The sequence below is a fragment of the Akebia trifoliata genome, chromosome 1, assembly GCF_017979445.1.
Source record: "Akebia trifoliata isolate Shusen 1 chromosome 1, ASM1797944v1, whole genome shotgun sequence".
NCBI lineage: Eukaryota > Viridiplantae > Streptophyta > Magnoliopsida > Ranunculales > Lardizabalaceae > Akebia > Akebia trifoliata.
Genome location: NC_141375.1, coordinates 4,626,581 through 4,652,090, shown reverse-complemented (window position 1 = coordinate 4,652,090; position 25,510 = coordinate 4,626,581). Strand labels below are relative to the sequence as shown.

Here is a 25,510-nt window from a genome sequence, read left to right as displayed (position 1 = left end):
TTTTTTAATTTGTATTATTTTTTCTATTTTCAAATAAATATATAAAAACTAAAAACGTTGTTATTATTATTATTATTATTAACACGTCTCTTAAAAATCTAAAAATTAAATTAACAATTAATTAGCAATTAATTAACAATAACTAACAAATCCTAAAACACGTCTCTTAAATATTTAATTTTTTTTTAATTTGTATTGATTTTTTTTATTTTCAAATAAATATTTAAAAACTAAAAACGTCATTATTATTATTATTATTATTATTATCGTTTTCTTCTAAAAAAATTAATTTAAAAATAATTATTATTAGTAAATATTTATACTATAATCAGAAGCATTCAAAGAACGACTCTTGGTTCACATCCAGCACGACTCTTCGTTCACGTCTCTTTGTTCACGATCCAGAACGACTCTTGGTTCATGCTCGAAGAAATATGGCCTCCTTTCCTTCCTATTTTATCAAATCGTTGTCGCATTTCCTATCCAAAAAACTTCTTCTTCATCATCTTCCAAAACCCTATAACCATCATCTTCAACATAAACATATTTTCAAAACCCTATTCTTTTTCTCATTTTGGATTTTGGATTGGATTTATATTCCTCCAAGGCGTCAACAAATTGTTATTTTGGATTGCTCGAAGGCGTGAAGAAGCAACTCCTTTGAACATAGTACTCTTTCTCCACAAACACAAAAATTAATTCATTTATGTTGTTTCTTGTGTATGTTGTGTGGATTTTGCTTCATTTTACTTATTTATTGTGTTATTTTGATCGATCTGTTTCTTAATTAGGGATGATCAAGTTGTTTCTTAATTTTTTTTTGGTTGTATGATTTTTATACAAACTTGTTATTGAAATTTATTATTAAGATTTAAAATCAAATCATGCTAGGTATTTGATCACATTCCTAATAGAAGTTTGTTTATTATAGATTTCTGTTTGTTGGTTACATTTGTTGATTTTCCTTGTTGTTTCTGTTTCAAACATTGGTGAACCAATGTAGTAGAAATAAAACCACTAGGATAAAGACCTTGAAGACGTTGGATGAGTCAGATATAGTATGAGAGAGGTGACTCCAACTTCTGCCTAAATCAAGTTGATAGTCATTAAGTAGTTGTTGTTGTGTCGAGGGAAATAAAATGAATAAAGGCACTGGAGTGACAATGAAATTGGGGAAAGGTAGAGGGAGTGACAACATCTGGATCATGTAATAGAGAAAATGAGAAAGAGCTTCAGCACAAAATTTTTGACATGTGAGTTAGAATGTGCCTTTATAGGTGTTAAAACATGCTCTGAAACCTATCAGAACATTTAGTTTTATAACATGGTCTCTAACATGAGTCTCCTTACTAGTATTGTGTTTTTTTTTTTTTTTTCTATTTTCTATATTCTTGATTTTGTACATGTGTCTGAATGTTTCATATCCAAGATCGAAATTCATGATTTTATGAGAATCATGAGTATCATCAACATCTCAACCCCCCTCCCTTTTAAAGTTTGTCGTCCTTAGGAGATGACGGAGAGTTCATATTACCTCCAATGTCTTGCTTTTTTGTGATATTTTTCTCATATTTAGAGATATGGATGCTACCTCAACCATATCTCATATTCAAAGTGGGTTTGTTCTATTTTACCCATGTTCTTTCTGTTCTGTTTTAGGCATTTTCTTACTGATTGAATTAGGTAGTTATCTTAAAGGAGTCTTGCTCCTATCATGGGGTAGTAGCAGTAGTAGTTGTTGGAGTCAGTTATCTTATGTGTTAGTTTCAGCAAGTCAGAAGGAGCTGCTGTATAAAGCATAGCATTTATCAATGAAAAGGCTATGTATTAACTCCTTCCAAAATTCTGTCTTAAGAGGTGGCTATCCTCTAAATAGTCGATTGATTTTCGATTTCTGAATTCTAGGAAGAAACATATTTTCTTTTGGACCACAAACTTCATGGAAATATTAAAATAAAATCGAATTTTTAGCAAATTTAGGTGAATTATGTTGATTTATCAGCTGGAAGGTAAACTTTACATGTAATATTTTAGCAACACTCACTATTTAGAACAGAAACTTTAAAACATAAGAGACAATTTAAAAGCATTTCTCTCTCTGTTTTTTCCACTTGCTTTGGAAGGTCATTAAATGAAAAGACAATACTTGATTCCTCATAAAATGGCACAGTACAAGACTGCAACCACAAGACCAACGAAATAACTACATTAAGGTTCTTGAGTCGATAACAACTTTTAGGGATTGAAATCAAAATTAAACTCTGGTCAACTGCTCAGATTGCTCAGCTAGGAGTCATTCTTCAGCCCCCCCACCCCTAAAAAAAAAATTCTTTCTAAGTTGTAACTCCAACAATCTAGCAAATGTTTTATCTATTTAGTATAAAAGAACGGGTAAAATGCAGCAGATTCATTTGCTATTAATAGGATTTTTAGGGAAAGGAAAACATTAAATTTTTTTACGAAAACCACGATTTTCTTTTTTATTGGTTATCATCCCCAAATGAACACATTTAAGGTCAGATAGTTTGGTGATGGATGATTGGTGCTGTAATTGAATTTTATTTACATTAATGTCATTATTTTTAATAATTAATTTGTAAATATTGATTTGTAGATTCATACTTTAAATACATCTGTCAATATGTGTGGAATGCTACTCATTTTGCAAAAAATATTACAAATGGTTGGTTTTTGTGATATAATGAGCTATGGTTGTTGATATGTCTGTTCTATCATTTCCTATGATATCATTGAATTTAACGAACTTATGGTAATAATTCTCCCGATCTTCTCTAAATTCATGAATTCACAAAACTTCACAATGTCAACTAAAACTTCCTTGAACGCTCGAATTAAATCTGAATTTCAACTGATCAAAACTTAGAGAAAAATCAATTTTTAGTACTACACATATTTTCTGATCTCTTTATGAATAATAGACCACTAAAGTGATGACATGCTTCCCTAAACATCTAAGATTGGATATCAGATAAACAAATATAGGATTTTTTGCATTTTGGATCATGTGTGAGATTTAGGCTTGCATTACCATTTATAAGTCCAAACTTGGATAAATGAGGAGTGTTAAATCAAGTTGATAGTTTCTGCTATCAAAATTTTCAAATGGGTCTGAATCGTTGCAAGGTAAATGGGCCAGATTAAAACTATCACAAAGGGAGTAAATTATTTTGACTCACGGTTAGGGTGTTCTCTATAAACAATGACATTGCAATGACATCTGGTTGCATCAATGAATTAGCAAAAGTTTCACCACAATAATGGAAGAGTGTGAGTGAACAAGCTTATTAAGGAAAATAAGGTTCATTCGACCACTTGTACTTTAGGGAAGTGGGGTTGGCTGAATCTCCGATAAGAATGAGAATTGAAATGGCATGCCTACAATAAATAAAATATATTGGAGAAGTCAATGAGTTGGTGGAAATGGCTACAAGCTTTTTGCTAAAGGAAATAATAGTGCTAAAGATGTAATAGTAAAGAAATCGAGAACAATCGTAAAAATATTCTCAAAAGTATTAGAAGAGCAAGTGCTGGGTTTTTGAGTTGTGTCAATTGTGATCATCCTCGCCGTGCACTGATTGAAACAGTTTGTCAGCAAATTGTAGAAGAAGACATGATTTTCCAACTCTTGTATAATAGATGACCAAACCCACATAAATTTTGTATTTCCTCTCATTGGGATTTCAAAAGATAAAGCATCCCCATAAATTAAATAGAAGAGAAGACAAAACAAGATAGGTGGAACGAAATAATGCTCAAATATCAACATTCAAGGCACATGAAATATGTTATTGTTAGACTTAGAAAGCTTTTTATTTGTTATTATAAGATTTAAGACTAAGGTCTTTTTTTTTTTTTTTGGTTGTATGATTTTATACAAATTTTTGGTAGTATTTTTTTTAAAGATAAATTCATACTAGGTGTTTGTTCAAATTCCTAATAGAGGTTTGAATAATGACTTAGGTGTAAAAGTGAAAAACCTTGAAGATGTGATGGAATTCGAATTGTTCTTGACGTTGGTTTGTGTACTAAGTAGAATAAGATCATGAATAGTAGGATATGAATAGAAATGATGAAAATGTAATTGAAACATGAAGATGGATTAATGAATCCAAGATAATAACTGCATTCCTTCCCGTCATTATATGAACAATCGGAATTCCCACATAATGAGATCCAATTAGCTTTCATTTGAAATGTAGATTTTGTTTTCATTTCATTTTTTTTTTTCCTTTTGAATTGTATATATATATATATATATATATATAGCGTTGATTCTCTATACCTGACTACGGTCATATAGGTTTATTGTTAATACTAAGAAATCTGTGAATGTCTCTTTAAGGTATAATGGCTGGAAAGACTACTCATCATCAACAAACAAGTGACGATTCTCGTGAAAAGCTTAGGAATGAGAAATGCAATACAATTGAAGGTATTACTAAATAAAAAATGTTAATCACTTAATGATCATCAACAATATACTAAGAAAAAATACCATGGTGTTTGTTCAACAAATTAATCATCTTTAATCTTTTTAATTTTAGGGTGCTAAAATAAAGGAATTGTTAAGACTCAAATAGACTTTTGCTAGCCATTACTTTCATATCTCATCATTCAATTCTAAGTTTATGTATTTTAAAATATACATAATGTACATAATTATGCTTCTCATATATATATGATATATATATATATATATATATATATATATATATAATTAATTTTTTTATTATTTGTATATTGATTTTTTTTATTTTCAAATAAATTAATTAAAAAATATTTCAACCGATAATTTTAATTTTATTGGTTCGATTTTCTCTTTTAAAAATAAAAATTAATTTAAAAATATTTTTTTAATAATTACTATTAACAAATCTCTATTTTATTTAGACTCAAGCGGATATGTCTCTTCCCATAACGTTTCACGCTCTTTTTTATTTCGATTCAAGAGGATACGTCCCTTCTTAAAATGTTTCACATATTTATCTTACGTTTTAAAAAAATAATAATAATTTAAAAATATATTTATAATAATTTTTTATTATGATTCAAGCGGATACGTCTACCTTTCTTACGTTTTCTATTTAAAAAATTAATTTAAAATTATATTTTTTAATAATTATTATAATTATTATTAACAAATCTCTTTTTTATTTCGATATTTCGATTCAAACGGATACGTCTTTTCTTATAAAGTTTTTTTAAAATTAATTTAAAAATATGATATCATGAATCCTTGTTCAACATGAATCTTGAATCCTTTATGTGTAGAAAAAAACAGACTCCCCTCGAGAAGAACAGGTCTCTTCTTATTTCTTTGGTTTGCTTATTAAAGATTGATTAGTATTCGAATATTTTATTCAAAATATGTTATTCTTTCCTCTTATGGGTTATTTTTTCTTCCCCTCATTTTATTTTCTGGATAACCATTTATTTTCATTCTTGATATCTGTATGATTTCGTTGGGTATGAAATTAGATCCGAATAGTATCTAAAAAAGAATAAGATTATTTAGTTATTGTTCTATAGATTTTTTTTGGCTTCATGTATGTTTCGTTATTTGTTCTTAGAATTTAGAATTCATGTTTTGTTTTTATTTTTTTTTTCTTGAAATTATGGTGTGAAATATGAGAATCTGTTCTGAAGGCGAGATTTTTCGGATCTAATTTTATCTCTTTACAAATGCATATCTGTAATTATTTTGTTTGAATGTTAGTTATATTTAATTAATTAATTAATTAATTATTAATTATATTTATATTTTTAGAGCTAAATTATATTTAGAAATATATATAATTTGTTATATAATTATTCGCAATGTTTTATTTAAGGCTTGAGAAAAGAATAACGACGTATTAAAGATCGCCAACGATATGCTAAGATGGATAAAGGTGTCAAGGCAAAACTATTGGAAAGAATGGGTATGGCTTATTTCAAAAATAAAGAGAAGGCTATTAATATTGGTTGTATTACTAATTCTACACAAATAACAAACAAAGAGTCTACTTCTTCTCTTGATGTTGTACAAAATTTACCTACATCAGGTTTTTTCTCAGTCACTTAACATTTATTTTTCTCTATTCTTTAAATTTTTAAAAATAATTAAACTTAAAAATATTTATATATATATATATATATATATATATATATATATATATAGGCTTTACAACTCCAAAAATGGACAAACCTACATCCTATGGTAAAAAAAAGAAAGAGACCCTATTTTAAGGATGCACACGTCACTCAAGCAATTTCAGATTGCGTATATTGTCATGCCAAGAGATTCAAATTTGAACCTCTCACATTTTGTTGTTATAAAGGAGAGGTGAAGCTACATATCAATCCAACGCCTAGCCTTCTATTTGAGTTGTTTACTTCTGAGACAGATGAGTCTGTGAAATTTAGAGATTTTATTCGTGGGTATAATAGTGCATTTGCTTTTACTTCAATGGGTGCTAAGTTGGATAAAGAGATAGCTAATATGAATTCTGGTGTATATACGTTTAAAGTTCAAGGACAAATTTATCATTTTACTCCATCTTTAGTTTTGAGTGATGATCATGCACGTTTTCTTCAATTATACTTCTACGATACTGATAATGAGATTTCAAATCGACACCATCATATTCCCATGCTGAACCCTCAAACAATAGAGAAGTTGATATCGATTCTTAGCATCAATCTGTATTCTATTTTTTAAGGAGTTTAAGTATCTTACCATCTTTAGATGATCATAGCATTGTAATCAGAAGAGATTGTGGGTTGGATCAACGTGTATATAATGCTCCTTCTTCTTCACAAGTTGCTGCAATATGGGTTGAGGGGAACAATCTAAAAGGAAGATATGCAAGAGATATTATAGTTCATGGTAAAGTTGGAAATTGTTATAGGGTACAATCATACTATGGGTGTTACGATCCACTACAATATCCTTTATTGTTTCCTCATGGTGAGACAGGCTGGCACCAAAAAAAATTTAGGAATAAGGGATATAAAAGCGGTACGCGTTTAAATTCCTCAATATCAGTTTCACCACTAACCGAAGATATAGATTTTGAGACTATCTTACAAAGAGAAAAATGTATCAATTTTGTTTATTTCTTATATTTTTAATAAGTTTATATTTATAAACGATTATATTACATAATATTAATAATAGATCTTAAACTATTTGTCGATACCGTCGAAGGAAATGAAAAGTGCATTTCTTGTCGAGAATATTACTCTTATTTATTTCAAATAAAAGATTATCCCAAAACAGCATTATTGTATAGTGGTCGGTTGTTACAGCAGTTCGTAGTTGATATGTATGTAAAGATCGAGACAACACGATTGGACTACTATTATAAACATCAAGATAAAATCCGAGCTGAATTATATCAAGGAATTTTGGATAGTGTGGCTGTTGGTGAAGTTAAGGGTAGTAAAGTTGGAAAAAGAATTGTGCTTCCTATTTCTTTTGTTGGGAGTCCTCGTGATATGCGCCAACAATACTTAAACGCAATGGGTTTGGTACATCGTTTTGGGAAACCTGATATTTTCTTAACTATTACATACAATCCTGAATGGGAGGAGATAACTACAAGGATGAAACCTTTTGAAAAGGCTTTTAATAGGCCAAATTTAACAACCCGTGTATTTCGATCAAAAATAGAAGATTTGAAGAAGACATTATTTAAGGATCAAATCTTTGGACGAGTTGCTGCTCATGTTCACGTGATTGAATTTCAGAAAAGAGGTCTTCCACATGCTCATTTTCTTATTATATTAGAAAACGAAGATAAAATATTTACTCCAGATGATTATGATGCTATTGTTAGTGCTGAAATACTAGATCCTCAAGTTGATCATATTCTTTATGAACGAGTTGTTAAGCACATGATGCATGGTCCATGTGGACATTTGAGGAAAAATTCTCCGTGCATGACCGAGAAGAAAGAATGCAGATTTCATTATCCAAGATCATTTTCAGAAAAAACAATGTAAGGAGAAGATTCGTATCCTATTTATCGAAGACAAAGTAATAGTCGACAAGTGAGAGTAAGAAAAGAATATCTTGACAATAGATGGGTTGTGCCATATAATCCATATCTTCTAAAGAAGTATAATTGTCATATCAATGTGGAAATCTTTTCTTGTATAACAGTTGTGAAGTACTTATATAAATACATTTATAAAGGACATGATCGCATTGCTGTTCATATAGATCCTGATGGTGTTAAGGAAAAAGTTGACGAAATCTGAAATTTTCAAGATGCTCGATGGGTTTCTCCTCCAGAGGCAATGTGGAGAATATATGAATTCAACTTAAATGAAGTATATCCATCTATTACGATTCTACAATTACATTTGCCGAATCAGAATTTGGTTACATATTGGAAAAATAAAGATCTGTTACTTTTACTTGATGAAGACTATCCATCACGAACAATGTTAACGGAATTTTTTAGAATAAATGCAATTTTTTCAGAAGCTCGATAATATCTGTACAGATAATTCCCTGAGTATTACGTATGGAATAGAAGTTCACAAATATGGAGTCAGAGAAAATCTAAACGTGCAATAGGTCGGATAGTTGCTTCAAATCCTTTTGAAGGTGAAAGATATTATTTAAGAATGCTACTTAATCATGTTCGCGGTCCTACTTCATATGATTTTTTGTTGACTGTTGATGGTATTTGTTATTCTACTTTCGAGAATCTGCTGAAAAACACGGTCTATTACAGAATGATAATGGGATTTCTTGCTTTTTAGAATAAGTCGTATGATATCATATGCCATTGACTTTTCGCAGACTTTTTGCTACCATATTAGCCTATTGTGAACCAGACAATGTTAAAGCATTATGGGAAAAGTTCTTACCACACATGTCTGAAGATTATAATAGGAATGTTCATCTATCATCTGAACAACTAAGTATTGAAAGATATTAATAATTTTCTCGTAAACTTCGGTAAGAAAGCTATAGATTTCGATTTGCCAGTATTAGTATTGGATGGAAATAATGAAGTATATCATTTCAAGGATATACATGATGAGATGGGTGAATTGACTCCTCCAGAAGATTACCTTACACCTGGTTTACTAAACCCGGATCAATTACATGCTTTCACAACTATCATGGATAGAATTAATAATAACAAAAGCGGTGCATTTTTTGTTGATGGTCCAGGCGGTACTGGAAAAACATAGTTTATATCGTGCTTTACTTACTCAAGTACGTTCAACAAAAGATATTGCTTTAGCTATTGCAACCTCAGGTGTGACGGCTGGTATAATGCCCGGGGGACGCACAGCACATTCCAGATTTAAAATTCCGCTTATTCTTAATCACTCAAGCATTTGTGGCATTCACAAACAAAATAGTCTCACAGAATTAATACGTGTCTCAAAATTGATTATTTGGGATAAAGCTCCAATGTCAAAGAAATTAGCAATTGAGTCATTTGAAAGGACTCTACAAGTTATAATGGATTCTTCATTACCTTTTGGAGGAAAGGTTGTGGTGTTTGGTGGGGATTTCAGACAAGTTCTTCATGTTGTACGTCGGGCTACACGAACACAAGTTGTGGATTCATGTTTGGTTAAATCATACTTATGGGAAACGATGGAAAAACTTTTTCTGCGGATAAATATGCGAGCTAAGAGTGATGCTGATTTTTGTAATCTGTTATTACATATTGGTGATGGTACTGAGGAACGGGTTGTCCAAGATGTTGTCAAAATACCAAATGACATACTAATTGAGTCTGAGGAAGAAGAATTATCAAAATCTAAACTCATAGATGCGATCTATCCATTACTAAATGAAAATGGACATTGTTCTCAGTATGTGACAGAAAGAGCATTATTGGCTACAAAGAACGATTATGTTGATGATTTAAATGACTTGGTTATTAAAAAATTCCCAGGAGAAGAAATTTCCTATTATAGTTTTGATTCAGCCGTGGATGAGACGAACAACAACTACCAGCTGGAGATTTTAAATAGTCCAACACCTAATGGACTCCCCCCACATAAGTTGGTGTTCAAACTCAATTGTCCTATCATGCTTCTAAGAAATTTATACCCTTCGAATGGACTTTGTAATGGAACGCGTCTTATTTGTTGTGGTTTCAAAAAGAATGTCATACATGCAAAAATTGTAGTTGGCTAGTAAATTGGAAGACAAGTACTATTGCTGAGAATTCCAATGTATCCCGTTGAAAATGACGAGTATCCTTTCACATTTAAGAGAATATCACTCCGAGTAGGTAGAGTTGAGTAGAACTTTCCAAAAAAAAATTAGTTCATTACTCTTTCACCTTGGGCAGGTAGAGTAGGACTCCTAAAAAATTAGTTCATTACTCTTTCACCCTAGGCAGGTAGAGTAGGACTTCTAAAAAGCTTAGTTCATTACTCTTTCACTCCGAGTAGGTAGAGTAGAACTTCCAAAAAAAAACAAAAAACAAAAATAGTTCATTACTCTTTCACTCCAGGTAGGTAGAGTAGAACTTCCCAAAAAAAATTTAGTGCATTACTCTTTCACTCTGAGTAGGTAGAATAAGACTCTCAAATAAAAAAGAATGTCATACATGCAAAAATTGCAGTTGGCTAGTAAATTGGAAGACAAGTACTATTGCTGAGAATTCCAATGTATCCCGTTGAAAATGACGACTATCCTTTCACATTTAAGAGAATATAATTTCCTGCAAGACTAGCATTTGCAATGACTATAAATAAAGCACAAGGGCAAACTATACCAAATATTGGTATATATTTATCATAACCTGTTTTCTCTCATGGACAACTATACGTAGCAATGTCAAGAGGGGTCTCAAGGTCAACAACAAAATTTCTAATCAAGCCAATTTTGGACGACAATGAATCAGGCTACACCAAAAATATTGTATACAACGAAATTTTTGAGTATGTCTATCAACTTATTAACCATAGTTTAATAACATTATTTAAATATTTAATTTATTAATTTATTCATTGTGTAGATTTATTCTAATTTTTATAATATTTATTGACTAAATTTTTTCATATTTGTAGGAGATAATTTACAAAATAAAAATTAGTAGGTTGAACCAGACTATCAATATAAAAGGGAGGAATATGCCTACAATACGATTAAAGGATCTAGATCAGTCTTGAAATTAATTTTCGTTGATGAAGAGGTCAGTAATGCTTATATTTTTCTTATTAAAAATTTAAAATTATGAATAAATACTTTTATAAATTTATATTAATATTTTTTGTGTGTATTCGATAGGGCTATCAAATACAAGCTGTTCTATTCAATGAATCAATTAAATTCTTCGAACCAAATTTAGAATGTAATTCATTTTATTACATTTCTAACGGAATTGTCAAAGAAATTGCATCAAAATATAATATAGGAAGTACAAAGTATGAAATCATATTGGACAAAAGAAGTCGATTAGACAAATTTGAAGATACGACAATGAGTGCTTATATGGTTAAATACAATTTTGTAACCTTAGACTCATTGTCAAACTATGCATCATCAGATCAGTCATTGATAAGTAATAATTTTATTATGTAATTAAGAACATTAATTTTTTAAATTATTATCATTATTAATACAAATAAAATGAAATTATAATAGATATTAATTTTTTTTTATTGTAGATATAGTAGCTGTCATAATTGCAGTCGATACATCTGTTAGTACTATTAGAAAAAAAATATGGAACAGAGGTTTTTCGACGTCAAATCACTTTAATAGATTCATTGTAAGTAAATATATTATCTAAAATTATGAAATATGTTTTTATCTTAAATTCATTTATTACTAATATTTTTTTTCCATTTTGATAAGTTCGTCGTCCCCAATACATTTGACATTATGGGCTAATTTAGCAAAAAATATCGGTGAAAAGCTCAGTCAAATTATTAAAAGTAATCCAATAATAATTGCAACATCTTTGAAAGTACAATCATTTATAGGTATGTATTTTAATATATTTTATTTAGAATTATTTGATATTAAAAGTTCTCTTTTTAATTCTTACATTACAGTTAATGGATATATTATCTCTCATCATCTTTTTTTTTTCTTTACAGGATTTTCTCTTTCTTCTACTACAAATTCAATATTAGAAATCAATCCTTCAAATGAAGAAGTCTTCAAATTGAGAGAATGGTATAAAATATTTTTTAACTTTAAATTTTTTAATTTCTTTTTAAAACAACATATTATTTTTTAAAGATTTTAATTAATCTCTCAAAATAGGTTTAACAAATCTTTTCCAATGACGGAGAAACAAAATTTTGAATTGCTGAAATGTCAACAAACTAGAAAATATGAACGAGTAACATTGAAAGAACTTCTTACATTATTATAAGATATTAAACATGTAAGTAAAATAATAATACGTTAGCTTTATTATTTTTTAATTTAATTTATTATATTTCTTTTTATTAGTTTTTGTTTGCTTTTCAACCTTTATTCCAAGTTAAGATAGAAATTTTGGAATTGAGCAACACTAAAGACCCGTGGTATATTGCATGCAAGATTTGTAATAAAAAAGTTGTTCAGGTTACAGGAAAATATGATTGCCATAAATGCAACAAAACGGATGTTGATATTTTATATAGGTAAAATTTATAAAAATTAATTAAGAATATATTAATATATTAAAGTTATTGTATCATATAAATATTTATATTTGTAATCATTCAAAAATAAAAATTTTATCTTATTGTTGAATAGGTATATGATACGTTTATATGTTGTTGATGATACTGATAAAGTTTTGGTGACACTATTTGATACTGAGGTAGAAAAGTTATTCAAATGTAATGTCAATGTTCTCCGAAAATTCAAGGTAATAAATTTTTAAACTACAATGCCTACTTTAAAAATCAACTATTATTATTAATAATACTATTACTAAATATAAATTTTAACTTACAAATTTTGTATGTGCATTTACATTTTCAGGAAGAAGATTTTCTAAAATTCAGCAATATTTTGGATAGTTGTCTATTCAAAAATTATCTTTTTGACATTAAAATTCAGCAGTACCAAAGTGGCAACCATTTAAATATGTCATACACTTGTGTGTGAATCAAGAATCTTGACGAATGAATATCTTAGATATGTACGGAGTCAAATGAAGAATAAATGGGATATAACAAAAGGTATATGAGGACGTTGGAATATAATATTATGCAATCACACTGGTGTAGGTTGGGATGATGTGGAATTTTAATTTATTGTAAATGATAGTTGATGATTGATGGTTGATAGTGATTTGTAAATTGATGCTCATGTTGAGGCATAGTTGTATGATGATATGGGTTCAAGAGTTGAGTATGATATAATATGGTTGTAGAAGTTATGTTTTTATCTCAAGATTCTCAATTCCAGAACTCTTTGTAGGTTTTTTTTTAATTTTTTTGGGAATTTCAATTTTTGTCTTGTATCTGTTCTAACAAATGGTGATTGGTTTCTTTCTTGAAAGCCCTTATGATTTTATAGATTGATGATCATGTTGAGGTATGGTTATATAATAACATGGGTTTAAAAATTGACTATGATGTACTATACTTGTAGGAGTTTTGTTTATATATCAAGATTCTTAAGTCTTAGGCTCCTTCTACATTCTCTTGACCCATCCAATGGATATTGGGTGAGTGACTCTTATCATCATACTTTTAAAAATAAGTGTATTTCCACTTATGTATTTGTGAAGTTAAGGATATAAAATAAAGAGGGTATTAAATTTAATCTCCAAATCTAATATTGCTTATTTAAATTAAAATCAAGATTGTCTAATTCATAAATGCCTTCATCCTACTAAACATATTGTTTAATTCATTATTTTTCAATTTAAATTTTGGGTCATACAACCTGCACGTGCATCGCACGTGTAAGACCCACTAGTTATTATTATTATGGTGATTTAAACATACCCCCTATGTTTTACTGAATATTAGAGATACCCCTCTATTTTGAACATGATGACATGCATCCCTTGACCTTAGTTCAATAAATAGACTAAGGGGAAAGACTTAAATGCCCTCATCTTTAATCTCTAGCCAAAAATCCAATTTTTTTTCTTCAAAAATCAATCATCTTCAACCTCTTTGGATAAAAAATTTAGCCTTGATCATCTATCTTAAGATTGTATCTACTTCAAGTCTTTAACATTCAAATCTCAAGAAAAGATTCAATTTTTGAGGAAGTATAAAATAATGAAATTTTTTATAGAAAAATCTAGGATAATTTACAAAAGGAAATAAGATAGAAAATGACGGATGAAAATAAGGTTGAATAGATTAAAATTATCTTAGAGGTTGAAGAGCTTGAAGATGATTGGTTTTGGAGAAGAAAAATCTGAATTTTTGACTATAAATTAAAGTCGAGGGCATTTGAGTCTTTTCCCCTTAATCTATTTAGAAGACTGAGATCAAGGGATGCATGTCATCAGTCTTAAAACATAAGGTTGGTATGTCTAAATCACCCTTATTATTATTATTGACAAGTGGATTAGTGATTAGGAATTAGCGGGTAAAGACAAGTTTGGAGCTGAAGTTGTGGTATTAACACTAAGAGACTTTACCACCTTGTCAAGGTGAAAACTTCGTGAAGTTTATTTATGTTTTGTATATGAAATCAATTTTTATTTGATCTGTACTTGATTCAATAATTATTGGATCCTATGATGAAATACTTTAACTTTGGCTCCTAATACTTGAGATCCAATAGAAAACCCTAACAACCCTAGAAAATGATTTTAAATCTCATTTAAGACCGAGATGGCTCACTCAAGTCATCCTCGATATCATTCATGAGCGAGACAGATGGACCATGGACGTGGTGTATCACATGTTCAAAATCTCACGAGACAAATGAGATGACTCGAATGATATTTTTGAAAATCTCATCCGAGTCCATAAAACTTGTCTGATTCAACCAAGATTTATTCTATTTAAATAAACTAATTATTTTTTAAATATTTTTAATAATAATCATCTAAATAAAATATGATTTTATGAATAAACATCTTCTAATCTACCTTATTTTATGAAAAAATTATAATTATTTTCATTTAAACATATATATAAATAAATAATTGTAAATCGAATTAAATGGTTTACTTGTCCAAGACATGTTGACTTGTCTGAGACAACTCGGTTTCGTCCATGAAAAGATGAGACGTCAAATTGAGTTTTGAAACCGTGCCCTAGAAACTATGTAGGTTAATTAAAGTAATTGACTACTTAAAATGATTACATACTCCTTGACTTGGGTCTAGATGTGCAACCAGTTGGTCTCAGTACGTTATTTGCCATACTTGAAAATACTGCCCACACAGGAAATTATATCCGTTGTGACAACCCAGAGTATTTATCCTCTATTAACCTTTTTCTCCCTACCTAAAGTCAATTTTTCATCTCAAAGTTATCGTATCCAATTTCATGCAATTTATTATTGAAATATGTTTCCTATATCATGGAAGCCTCTTGATGTTTTTTTTTTTTTTTCTAATTAAAAAAAAAAAAAAAGGCATTTAAATTACTATATGTTTGTAAAATCAATAAAGCTAAAGCTAAGCAGAAGAGTAAGGCCCTGTTTGTGTTTTTTATTCCAAGAATCACTAAAAAGTGTTGGAAGCACGATTGCAAAATTATCATTTGACGATTTGTTTTTTTAATTGAAAATTTGCTTCTTTGGATATATTAGCCGACCCCAAATGATTTCGAAACTTGCACGATTTTTTATTTTTATTTTTTTCAAAACCCAAAAATCAACTCAAGTTTGATATTCAAGGGTTGATTGTATTAGGACCCATCGGTCCTACGGTTATTAGGATAGGTCCTCTTCTCAACTAATGAATGAGGATCCGAAAGAGTTGGTGATTAGTCTCAAAAAGGGACGTAGAATAGTGATCGAAAACAAATCCATGGGGCCATGCCAGTTCGACAGAATATGCATTAGAAAGGTCAATCCCTCCCCTACGACACCAAAAAAAAAATTGGGCCGAACTTGTAAAAAGCAGCCCGGACTCCCTCTAATCTTGAACAAGTCAATGAGAGGATCGATTCAACCTAGAAAACTTGCACAGCTAACATCGACCTCATTCTGACTCGCCCAACTTGATGCACACAAGTTTTAAAACCAAGCTGACAGCAAAGGTTTAATGGGCTTTCTCTGGCTCTCAAACTCAGAAAGCCACTTCTCCATCTCTGATGCAAGTGAGGCGCTTAAGAAAAAGTTTTGAATAAAATGTTGAATAATGGGATAAAGATTGGGCTTTTGAGACTCCTTAATGTGAGGGTGAAAGGTCAAAAGGCTTTGCCATGAAAGTCCAATAAACCATCATAATCCACTTCAACAAGGTTGATTTAGACATACCCCTCCAGGTTTTGGTGAATATTTGAGATGCTCCCTGTTTTTTCGAGCTGATGCACACACCTTGTCAATGGTCTTCTGTGAGAGACTAATAGAAAATGAATGACTGGAAAACCTGCCTTTGACCTCTTGCCTAAAAACACTTGGAATTCCTACAAAAACCCTTCATCTTCAGCCTTGGAATTTAATGAGTCAACTAATAAATCTTCTATGATCATTTTTTTAAGGGTATGTTCGATTGCACACCGAAAATAGGATGAAAAATGACATTTTTCATATGTTTGATAGCATTTCTCCATAAAAAATCATTTTTCACCACATTTACAAATCCAACAAAAACTATTTTCATCCTCAAATTAAAACTTTAACTCATCTCTTTTTCTTTCCTACCACCACCATAGCCACCATCACACTCAACCTCACCATCGTTGCCGGCCACCTTCTCTCTCTCTCTCTCTCCTTCTTCTTCTTCCTCCGTCACCTTCACCGCCACCATGTCCTCCCCTATTCTTCTTTCTCTTCCTTCTCTTCCTCTTTATCTTCTTCTTCTCTTCTTTTTTACCCTATTATTTTCCAAACAATGGATTCAATTTTTTCATCCTAGTCATTTTTCCACTACCATTTTTCCATGGATTTTGATTTTCCATGCAATCAAACACACCCTAAATAAATAAATGAAAAGAAAACAAATCAAGTTTTTATCCAAGATGACTTAGCCAAATAAGTCAAGGGTTGAAGATGAGGGATTTTTTAGACAGAAGATCAAGTGTTGCCAAATAAATCAAAGTTCTACTCTAAATTTGAAGATGTTGAAACCGATGGATATTTCGGGGAAAAAATCAAGGGTTTTTGGAAGAGGATGACAAAGGGTATTTCAGTCATTTTCATTTAGTCTCTAATAAAGACCACGGTCAAGTGTCATGTCATCAGTTAGAAAAAGAGATGGTGTCTTAAATTTTCACCAAACCACCAAAACCTGGAGAAGTATGTCTAAATTAGCTCCTTCAACTCTTACGCAACTTCCTCATTGATGCCACGCTCTTGACGATTTGAGGTCAACTAAACGAATTATATTCCTTCATTTCACTTCATCTAAAGCCAAGTCATCTGTTCTAAATGAATTCATATATGCATTCAACATGTCCATCCAAATTATTTCGTGTCGTCCTCTCGGTCTTTTAGGACCTTTAACTTGAATATTTCTTCTAAATAAGGACGTAATCAGCCTTCGTTGAACATGCCCAAATCATATGACTTAACTTTCTCTTAATTTATCGTCTTTTGGAGTAACTCCAACATTTTTCCAAGCGTATTTGTTTCTACTTTTATCTTTCATAATCTTTCCACTCATATATCTCAACATCCTCATCTCAATTTATTAAGGACCTGTTCATCCATTCCTCACTCCCTACAAAGTGAATCCCAAAGTTATTCCATAGTACCAAGGCCTTCTCTTAATTTATCATTGTTCGGAGTTACTCTTAACATTTTTCGAAGCATATTTGTTTCTACTTTTATCTTTCCTAATCTTTCCACTCATCGATCTCAACATCCTCATCTCAGTTTATTAAGAATCTATTAATCCATTCCACTCCCTACAAGGTGAATCCCAAAGTTATTGCATAGCACCAAGGCCTACCCGAGTGAATCCTGGAGTTTTTATTGTCACTTTTCAAAGTGCTTGACATGTACTGCAATGACATCATGACTAGAATAGTTAAAACAGGGTTTAGGCTATGTAGGAGTTGGGTTTCTTACCATCCAAACAGTTGTATATAAGTGTAATTTATTACTGAAAGTTCTCTTTCAAATCGCATGCATAACAAGCTATGTTAGATTAGAATAAATATTTACAAGGTCGATTGAGCTAACATGTTGAGGTACCTTGTAAAGGAGCATGGTAATGCATAAGGCTTGCCAGTGCACACTGCCAAGTTCCCCACATTGGCCATTTCTGTTACCTTGGATGGAAAAAACAATTTTCCATTATATAGACATCAATGTCACGAAGATTATATATGCATTGGGATGTTGATACTAGTTGTCGACTTGTGTGAATTCTAGTGCATTCGCATCCGGATCTCGGGTAAAGATTGCTGGCCTCCCCGACCTACTGAGAGTGTAGGGAATACCTGCAAATAAAAATCACCATAAGACAGTCGCATCATATCTTATAGGCAACTAGATAATCTTGTAGACTTTCAATTATTTGCAACGGTCTCTTGATTATGTTATTAGTAAACAAAGATTATATGCAAAGAAATTTAAGGGGGAATTCACATTTACAGGTAGATCATATTGTCTCTTTAGTCTTTATATGATGAATGTGATGTGGTTATAATCAGATTTCAATGGGTATAAGTATAAGACAAGGCACCTAATTCCTTCAATGGGCACCACATCATGCATTGGTTTGTGCTACTGTTCCTTTCCCTTAGTATTACTTTTTGTTGCAGGTTAGAAGATGGTTAACCTCCATAATAGATCCAAGTGATCCTCTTTTGCGTACCTAGACATTAGATCAACCGCATCTCTAGATATGTGACTCCATAGGAATTTCTCCATGTTGGGCACACACCGACATCCTCATATCCACGGTAGTATTACCCTGTAATTTAATAATTTTCTATAAAAGATGACTTTTTGAAAGAGGAATGGTATGAACTTATGTTACCTGTTCGTTTGTTCACTCGGTTCGAGGTTTGTGGTTCACCACCCTTGAACAAACCCGGTTCATAGAAGTAGTTCATGGCAGATATTTAAGTCATTTATGTTGATCTCGTAGAAGAAGACTCAGGTCAAGGGGGCATATCATTAGTTTAAAAAATAAAGGGGTTATCTTTAATATTGACTAAATCTTGAATTTCTAAAATAAGGGTTATCTCTAACCAAACCATGAGTGCATCTCTAAAATTCACCAAACTAAGGGGGTTTGCTATTTTTGACGAACCCACCACAAACTGAACCTCGAACCAGTTCGGTTTGTACCAGTTAGCAGTTCACAACCATATTAGTGAACCCAGTAACATACTATGAACCATCCTCCACACACTAATTTATTAAGTTGTTAAACCCAATCATAGTTTGATATTAGGAAACTAATTTCACTAAGTTATGGAATACAGAAATACTTTCTTTTACCTTTCATACACGATACATTTCTTTCTTCCATTTTTATTTGAAGAAAAAGAGATGCGGTAACTGCTCGTAGGCATCTTGTTGCATGTTACATATGGAAGTGGCGTCAGTTGATGAAACTAGTGAGAGGATCAGCGTGACAAACTATATAGAGTGCAACTTTAGTAATGACACCCCGCATAGATGACAGGCCAGTAAAAATTGATGGCCAGGAAATATCTACAAAGTGATCATTTTTGTTACCTTGGCTCTACCATCCATAAGGATGGAGAGATTGACGATGATGCTATCCATAGAATTAGAGTTGGATGGTTAAAGTGGAGGTGTACTTATGGAGTACTATGGAATTGACGCATCCCAATCAAATTAAAAACAAAATGTTATAAGACAGTAGTAGGACTGGATTGACCATAGTAGAGATGAGAATGGTGAAATGGATGAGTGGAAAAACTAGGATAGACAAAATTCTAATCAACATACAGGGAGATGTAGTAGTCCCATTAGGTGATAAGTTAAGGGTAAGCTAATTGAGATTGTTTTGTCATGCGTAACGAAGGCCGATCACAGCCCAGTTAAAAGAAATGTGCAAGTTCAAAGTTAAAGGCAAGAGGAAGGACGAAAAGAACATGGATTAAGGTAGTGAGAGCTGATGCAGACACATTAGAATTAACAAAAGACGTGGCTTTAGAAAGACTTGACATGCCAACATTTCAGGCTTCTAAAAGATGATGTGTCGCCGGTGTCAGACACCTAAACAAATGCATGCACTCTTGTTACATAGTTTGAATAGACTCTTAGCGCCCATGCTGCTATGGAAAAAACTCTCTCAGCAAGCCAGGTAACATGGTGGCCGAATTGAACCAAACCTTAAACTCAACATCCAATCAGGAGTGTCTGTTCTGTATGTAAGACATACCTATCCAGCTGGATCACTCACAATCAAACACAAACCTCCCTTGGTTGTAAGGCAAATCAAATGAGAAAGATATGGGTGAGTAAAAAGCAATGACATCGACATATAGAAATGAATGAATCATGTTTTATGTGTTGATTATTTTAGATGCCCCGTCAAGTTTGAGACATAAATGCAACAATCCTTGCTAGTGATAAATTGAAAATGTGTAACGATTGGTGTTGCCTGCATATAATTCTGTAAGAGCCATCCACGAACTTTTGACGAGCCTAATGTGAAGAAAATTGGTAATAACAGATGATAAATGCTGAATGAAAGAGCTCAAATGTATAATACCAGCTTTATCCAAAATTTCTTTCAGCTTGGACACATCTCGGATTGCCATACAAGCATGACGATCTCGACCCCCATGTTCCGGACGCCCTGTCAAGGGGTCGGGGTTTGGAAGCTCCATCAAATGAATCATCTCAGAACCCACCCACAACCAAGCACCCCTATAAGGAAGCTTGTCATGTGGCCTTGCTTCATTTATCTTAAGACCTGCATTTGACATTTAAATTTAAATAAGTTTTACTCAAATTTTTTTAAATATGAAGGCATAGAGCAAAGTAGTTCAATGACCTAAAGCATGAGTTTTAGGCCTCAACGCATAGGGCATAAGCATCATGAACATGCCATTTTCGATTAATAATAAAAATAAATCACTCTAGGATAAGTTAAGTAAAAAAGCTAAAAACAAGAAAAATGGTGGAAAAATATGATCCATTTCTTATGGGGAAATTCGTGTATGTTTTTTATGTTGCTTTATTCAGAAAAGCTTATTCTTGGGTTTGGATGGGGTAGGGGAGGACAACAACAACAAAAATAAAAATTTTAAAGGTTTAACTTTTTATAACATACCATCCTCTTACACGATTCATTAGAAAAAAAGTGCACATCTCTGAGACGATGCGTTAGAAAATGTGTAGAAGCACAAAGATTCCACCTTTCCCTAAGCCTCAGTGGATAAAATATTTGTCAATTTCATATGCTATTTAATAGGGTTTAGGGAGTTTTGGGAAAAGCCTACCTAAAGGTGTAATCCTCAAACGTATTTTAAAACCCCAGTTATAGTTGGGAATAAACAAATGAACCTTCGAGCAATAAAAAATGCATACCCAAAATGTTCTGATAAAAGTCAAGTGACCGTTCTAGGTTTTCACATAGCAACCCAACATGGTGGATGCTGACAACTCCAATACCTGCATAACCATAACCAAATAAGACTCTTCGTGTAAGAAAAAGGAAGGATAAAGACACATGGAAGACATAGGTGACTAGGAAAATTCCCAGACTGTCATATTAACTCATAAAATGTTCCAGTTGAATCTTTTCAGTGAAGTAATAAAATTGAAGCATATGGAAGAAATTTATATCACCATAAAATATATAACATTTTATAGACATGAATTTTGGCCTAGTGAATTCCATCTCCTTGCCCATATTATTCAGGAAAATGCTAACCTCAACCCGTGGGTTGAGGTTCTCCATCAACATGACCGTTGCGATGTTAGGAATTCCCAAGAAATATGTATCACTAGGAAAATGTTTATAAATCCATAGAAGATCGAAATGGATCTCTAGAAAATCAGCATTTTCCTCAAATCCTAACAGTCATGTTGATGGAGAGCCTCAACAGTGGGTTGAGACTAGAAAAGTCCTATTGTTCGATTTCGAAATTGAATGATGTAGGAAAATAGGTTTATGTTACATCAACGTCTTCATCAAACCGTTGTCCCGAATATTTGGTGTCAGCTGAACAAATCCTATTCCTCCATTAAATTTTGTCTAAGTAATAGGTTTTTGTTGAACTTTTATCTAAATCTAATTCAACAAGAAAACGTAAATCGAATATAGCAGAAGCCAAGTAAGAACGTTAACTATCACTATTGTCAATAGTAGAAGATTCTTTCACAAGTGTATCCCCTTCAATGGACATCTTAGCTTTTAGCGTTGAACAATGGTTAATCCTTTTACTATTTCTTGCAACCGCCTGCCACTTTTTGGTCGAAGGCATGCCTGTAATAGATATGATGCTGACACGAACACGGTTCCCCTGCAGAAAATTGCTCCATGGTCAGCCAACAAATAAGAGAAAAAGAAAAGCAACAACATTAGTAACCATGGTTTAAAATATCGGAATTTATCGGTCGATACGTATCGGTATTGGCCAAGACATACAAAACATTGACCCCGAAACATTGAATGTTTCAAAAATGTATTGGAATGAATATGTTTGTATAGAAAGTAACGGCTGATACTGTATCGGTTTTTTCATTAACTGAAACATTCTATCGATTGACATTGCAGCATCAGAGATTTTCTTCCATTCAATTTTTTTTATAGGTAACAATTTTTCATTAAGAAACGAAGAGAAAGAAGGAACCTACCTATTAAAATGGGAATAAAAGAAAGGAGGTTGACTGGTTTCTTTAACAAAATTTTACTCAGAAAAAAAAAAAAAGCAATTTGGGCATTTTCAAGTTTATGGAACTAACTAAAACCTATCAGAAATATCTTACCTGAAACAAATCATTTTTTCTTTTTTTGGATAGATTGTGGGAAAGAAACAAGCAAAACAAAGGGAAGGTCGAGATGACCAACCAAGAAAAGAGAACACAAAAAGCAGAAAAAGAAAAAAAGAAAACTAAAATAACTTAAATAAAGTCTAAGAACTTTAGTAGCAAACAACACTGTCACAAAATTCAGAAATTTTTTCCCAAGATTCAAAAAAAAAAAAACGAAAATGATAAAAGATAATTAATTCAGCAACTCATTTTTTTTTCTCATAGATTGTGGGAAAGAAACAAGCATTACAAAGGGAAGGTCGAGATGACCAGCCAAGAAAAGAGACAACAAAAAGCAGAAAAAGAAAACTAAGAGTCTGAGAGGTTACAAACAACTTCCCAACGAACTAAAAGTCTTCAAAAAAGATCCCTTCAAACTCTTTGAAAATCTTACACCAAAAGAATAACAAGCCCAGGATCGCCAAGAATATCTCTTGAATAGAATTCGACTTTCCTTCAATAGTTTTCATGTTTCTTTCCTTCCAAATGCCTCAAGAGATCCCAAAAGGGGTGAGACTCCACATCAATCGCTTCGAAGAACAAAAGCTAGTCCCCAATTGAAGCCATTCTACAAACACACCCCTCATAGAACATTGGAGACAACAATCCACACCAAAACGAACCAAAAAAATAGCCCACACCTTCTTAGCCACTTCACAATGAAATAGAAAATGGTTCGACATCTCCTCATCACGCATGCACATTCAGCCCACAAAAGTCTTTCCTCAGTTGATCAAGAGTAAAATCTTTTCTTGGATAGCTGTCCAAACAAAGAAGGCCACCTTCAAAGGCCATATTTGGGGGTTCAACTATCTTTTTTTTTTTGGTTTTAGTGTTGCTTTGAAACCTCCCAAAGTTCAAACTACAAACTCCACCTCTCTCCATATCTCAATCCTATCTGACTATAACCGACGAATCTCTAACGAGTGGGTGACTTTCCCAGGAAAAAAAAAAAACTTACTTTGTCTTTTTTCCTCTTTGTTTCTTCTTCAACGTTTATATGTCTTTTTTGGGACCTTGATGTTTTCCAAAGAAACCATCAACTTGATTCTTCTTCTTCCAATATCTTATTAAACATTCTATTTATTTTATATGTATATTTATAAAATACAAACCTTTATTAATCCCTATAAATTATCCAAAACTTTCCAAGAATTATCCGAAACTACTGAACTGACCCCATTAATATAATTTCCAAATCCAAACTTGATTACTGTGTCCAACAAGAACGAAAAATCCATCAAGAATCTGCTATAAAGTACCAATTCTAATTCAGCAGAAGATCTTCTACAAGTTTGTTTGGAAAATCATTCCAAAACATCAAGAAATATACAACAAGAGATCAAAAACAAGAAATCCCTATAAATTATCCAAAACTTTCCAAGAATTATCCGAAACTACTGAACTGACCCCATTAATATAATTTCCAAATCCAAACTTGATTACTGTGTCCAACAAGAACGAAAAATCCATCAAGAATCTGCTATAAAGTACCAATTCTAATTCAGCAGAAGATCTTCTACAAGTTTGTTTGGAAAATCATTCCAAAACATCAAGAAATATACAACAAGAGATCAAAAACAAGAAATCCCTCTTAGGGTATTTGAATTCTTTCAAACTAACAGGAAATCCATTAATCAAAAATAAATAAAAACAAAAAATAAAAAGTATATTTATATATTCTCTACAGAATAATTAGAGAAATATTTTTTAATATTTTGATTTTAAATGGAAAAGTTGAAGGTTGAAACAATTATCAAAACTCTGCAATTAGAATAAGTAGTATTGTATTAGTTACCTCATTTTCATGGAGAGAAGGAACTGTAAATGAACCAAAAATTGAAGGAGATGAAAAGGCAGCCATTAATACAAGGTTAGAGAGAGAGAGAGAGAGAGAACTGCTTCCTTCACAAATTAAACGACAGCCTTACTCATTATAGCATGATTTAAAACTCGGACGATTCATGAACTCGGACAATATCGAGATGACTCGGAGGAATTATCTTGTCTCGGTCGCTTCCGTTTGAGAAAGAGTTCCTGTTTGTAACATTGAACTTCTCTGACTTTTAAAAAAGTTGATTTCGGCCACTAAAACACGTGGCATACGCAAAATACTCTCCTAAGCGCAACTCCAACAATGGACACTCTAAATTTGACGTCCTCATTATTTTAAAGAGTAAGGTCAAAAAATTTGAATCCAATAAACTCTTTACCGACAAATGTTAAAGTAAAGAAGGGAAATGTTCAGCACCCTAAGTTTTACCACACACTTTAACAAACGTTTTTTGTCCTACATGGGTTAAAAGTTTTGGAATGGGCTGATTTTTGGTGAGGATGATCTCTATGATTAGAAGATCATCCTCCCCAAAAATCAGCCCATTCCGAAATGTTTAGCCCCATGTTTACACGTTGAAAAATCGTGGATCGTCCATTTTTTGTAAACCATTTTTGATGGGGTTAGAA

General features: G+C 31.8%; 2 protein-coding genes and 1 long non-coding RNA gene across 5 annotated transcripts; 2 read left to right on the top strand and 1 right to left on the bottom strand.

The window, feature by feature from the left end:
• Positions 1 to 367: 367 nt before the first annotated feature.
• Positions 368 to 13,381, top strand: LOC147410484 (uncharacterized). Of its 3 annotated transcripts, none has more exons than XR_015176781.1 (5): positions 368 to 669; positions 4,364 to 4,453; positions 11,059 to 11,183; positions 12,743 to 12,857; positions 12,974 to 13,381. It is a non-coding gene; the product is annotated as an uncharacterized LOC147410484 (long non-coding RNA). The 3 variants fall into 3 exon arrangements; XR_015176780.1 differs by having other exon boundaries at positions 11,279 to 12,857; XR_015176779.1 differs by having other exon boundaries at positions 11,059 to 12,857.
• LOC147410485 (uncharacterized) lies at positions 6,186 to 10,994 on the top strand. The gene has a single exon (XM_086435920.1). It carries the CDS (start codon positions 9,125 to 9,127, stop codon positions 10,175 to 10,177), a length of 1,053 nt encoding a protein of 350 aa, XP_086292046.1. The 5' UTR covers positions 6,186 to 9,124; the 3' UTR covers positions 10,178 to 10,994.
• A 4,778-nt stretch (positions 13,382 to 18,159) lies between the features above and the next one.
• LOC147410483 (Lactoylglutathione lyase / glyoxalase I family protein) lies at positions 18,160 to 24,998 on the bottom strand. The gene is made up of 5 exons (XM_086435908.1): positions 24,846 to 24,998; positions 22,362 to 22,536; positions 21,599 to 21,682; positions 20,778 to 20,981; positions 18,160 to 18,522 (listed from the first exon to the last, which is right to left on the bottom strand). The coding sequence occupies exons 1-5, from the start codon at positions 24,909 to 24,911 to the stop codon at positions 18,428 to 18,430; spliced, it is 624 nt and encodes a 207-aa protein (XP_086292034.1). The 5' UTR covers positions 24,912 to 24,998; the 3' UTR covers positions 18,160 to 18,427.
• Positions 24,999 to 25,510: the final 512 nt, after the last annotated feature.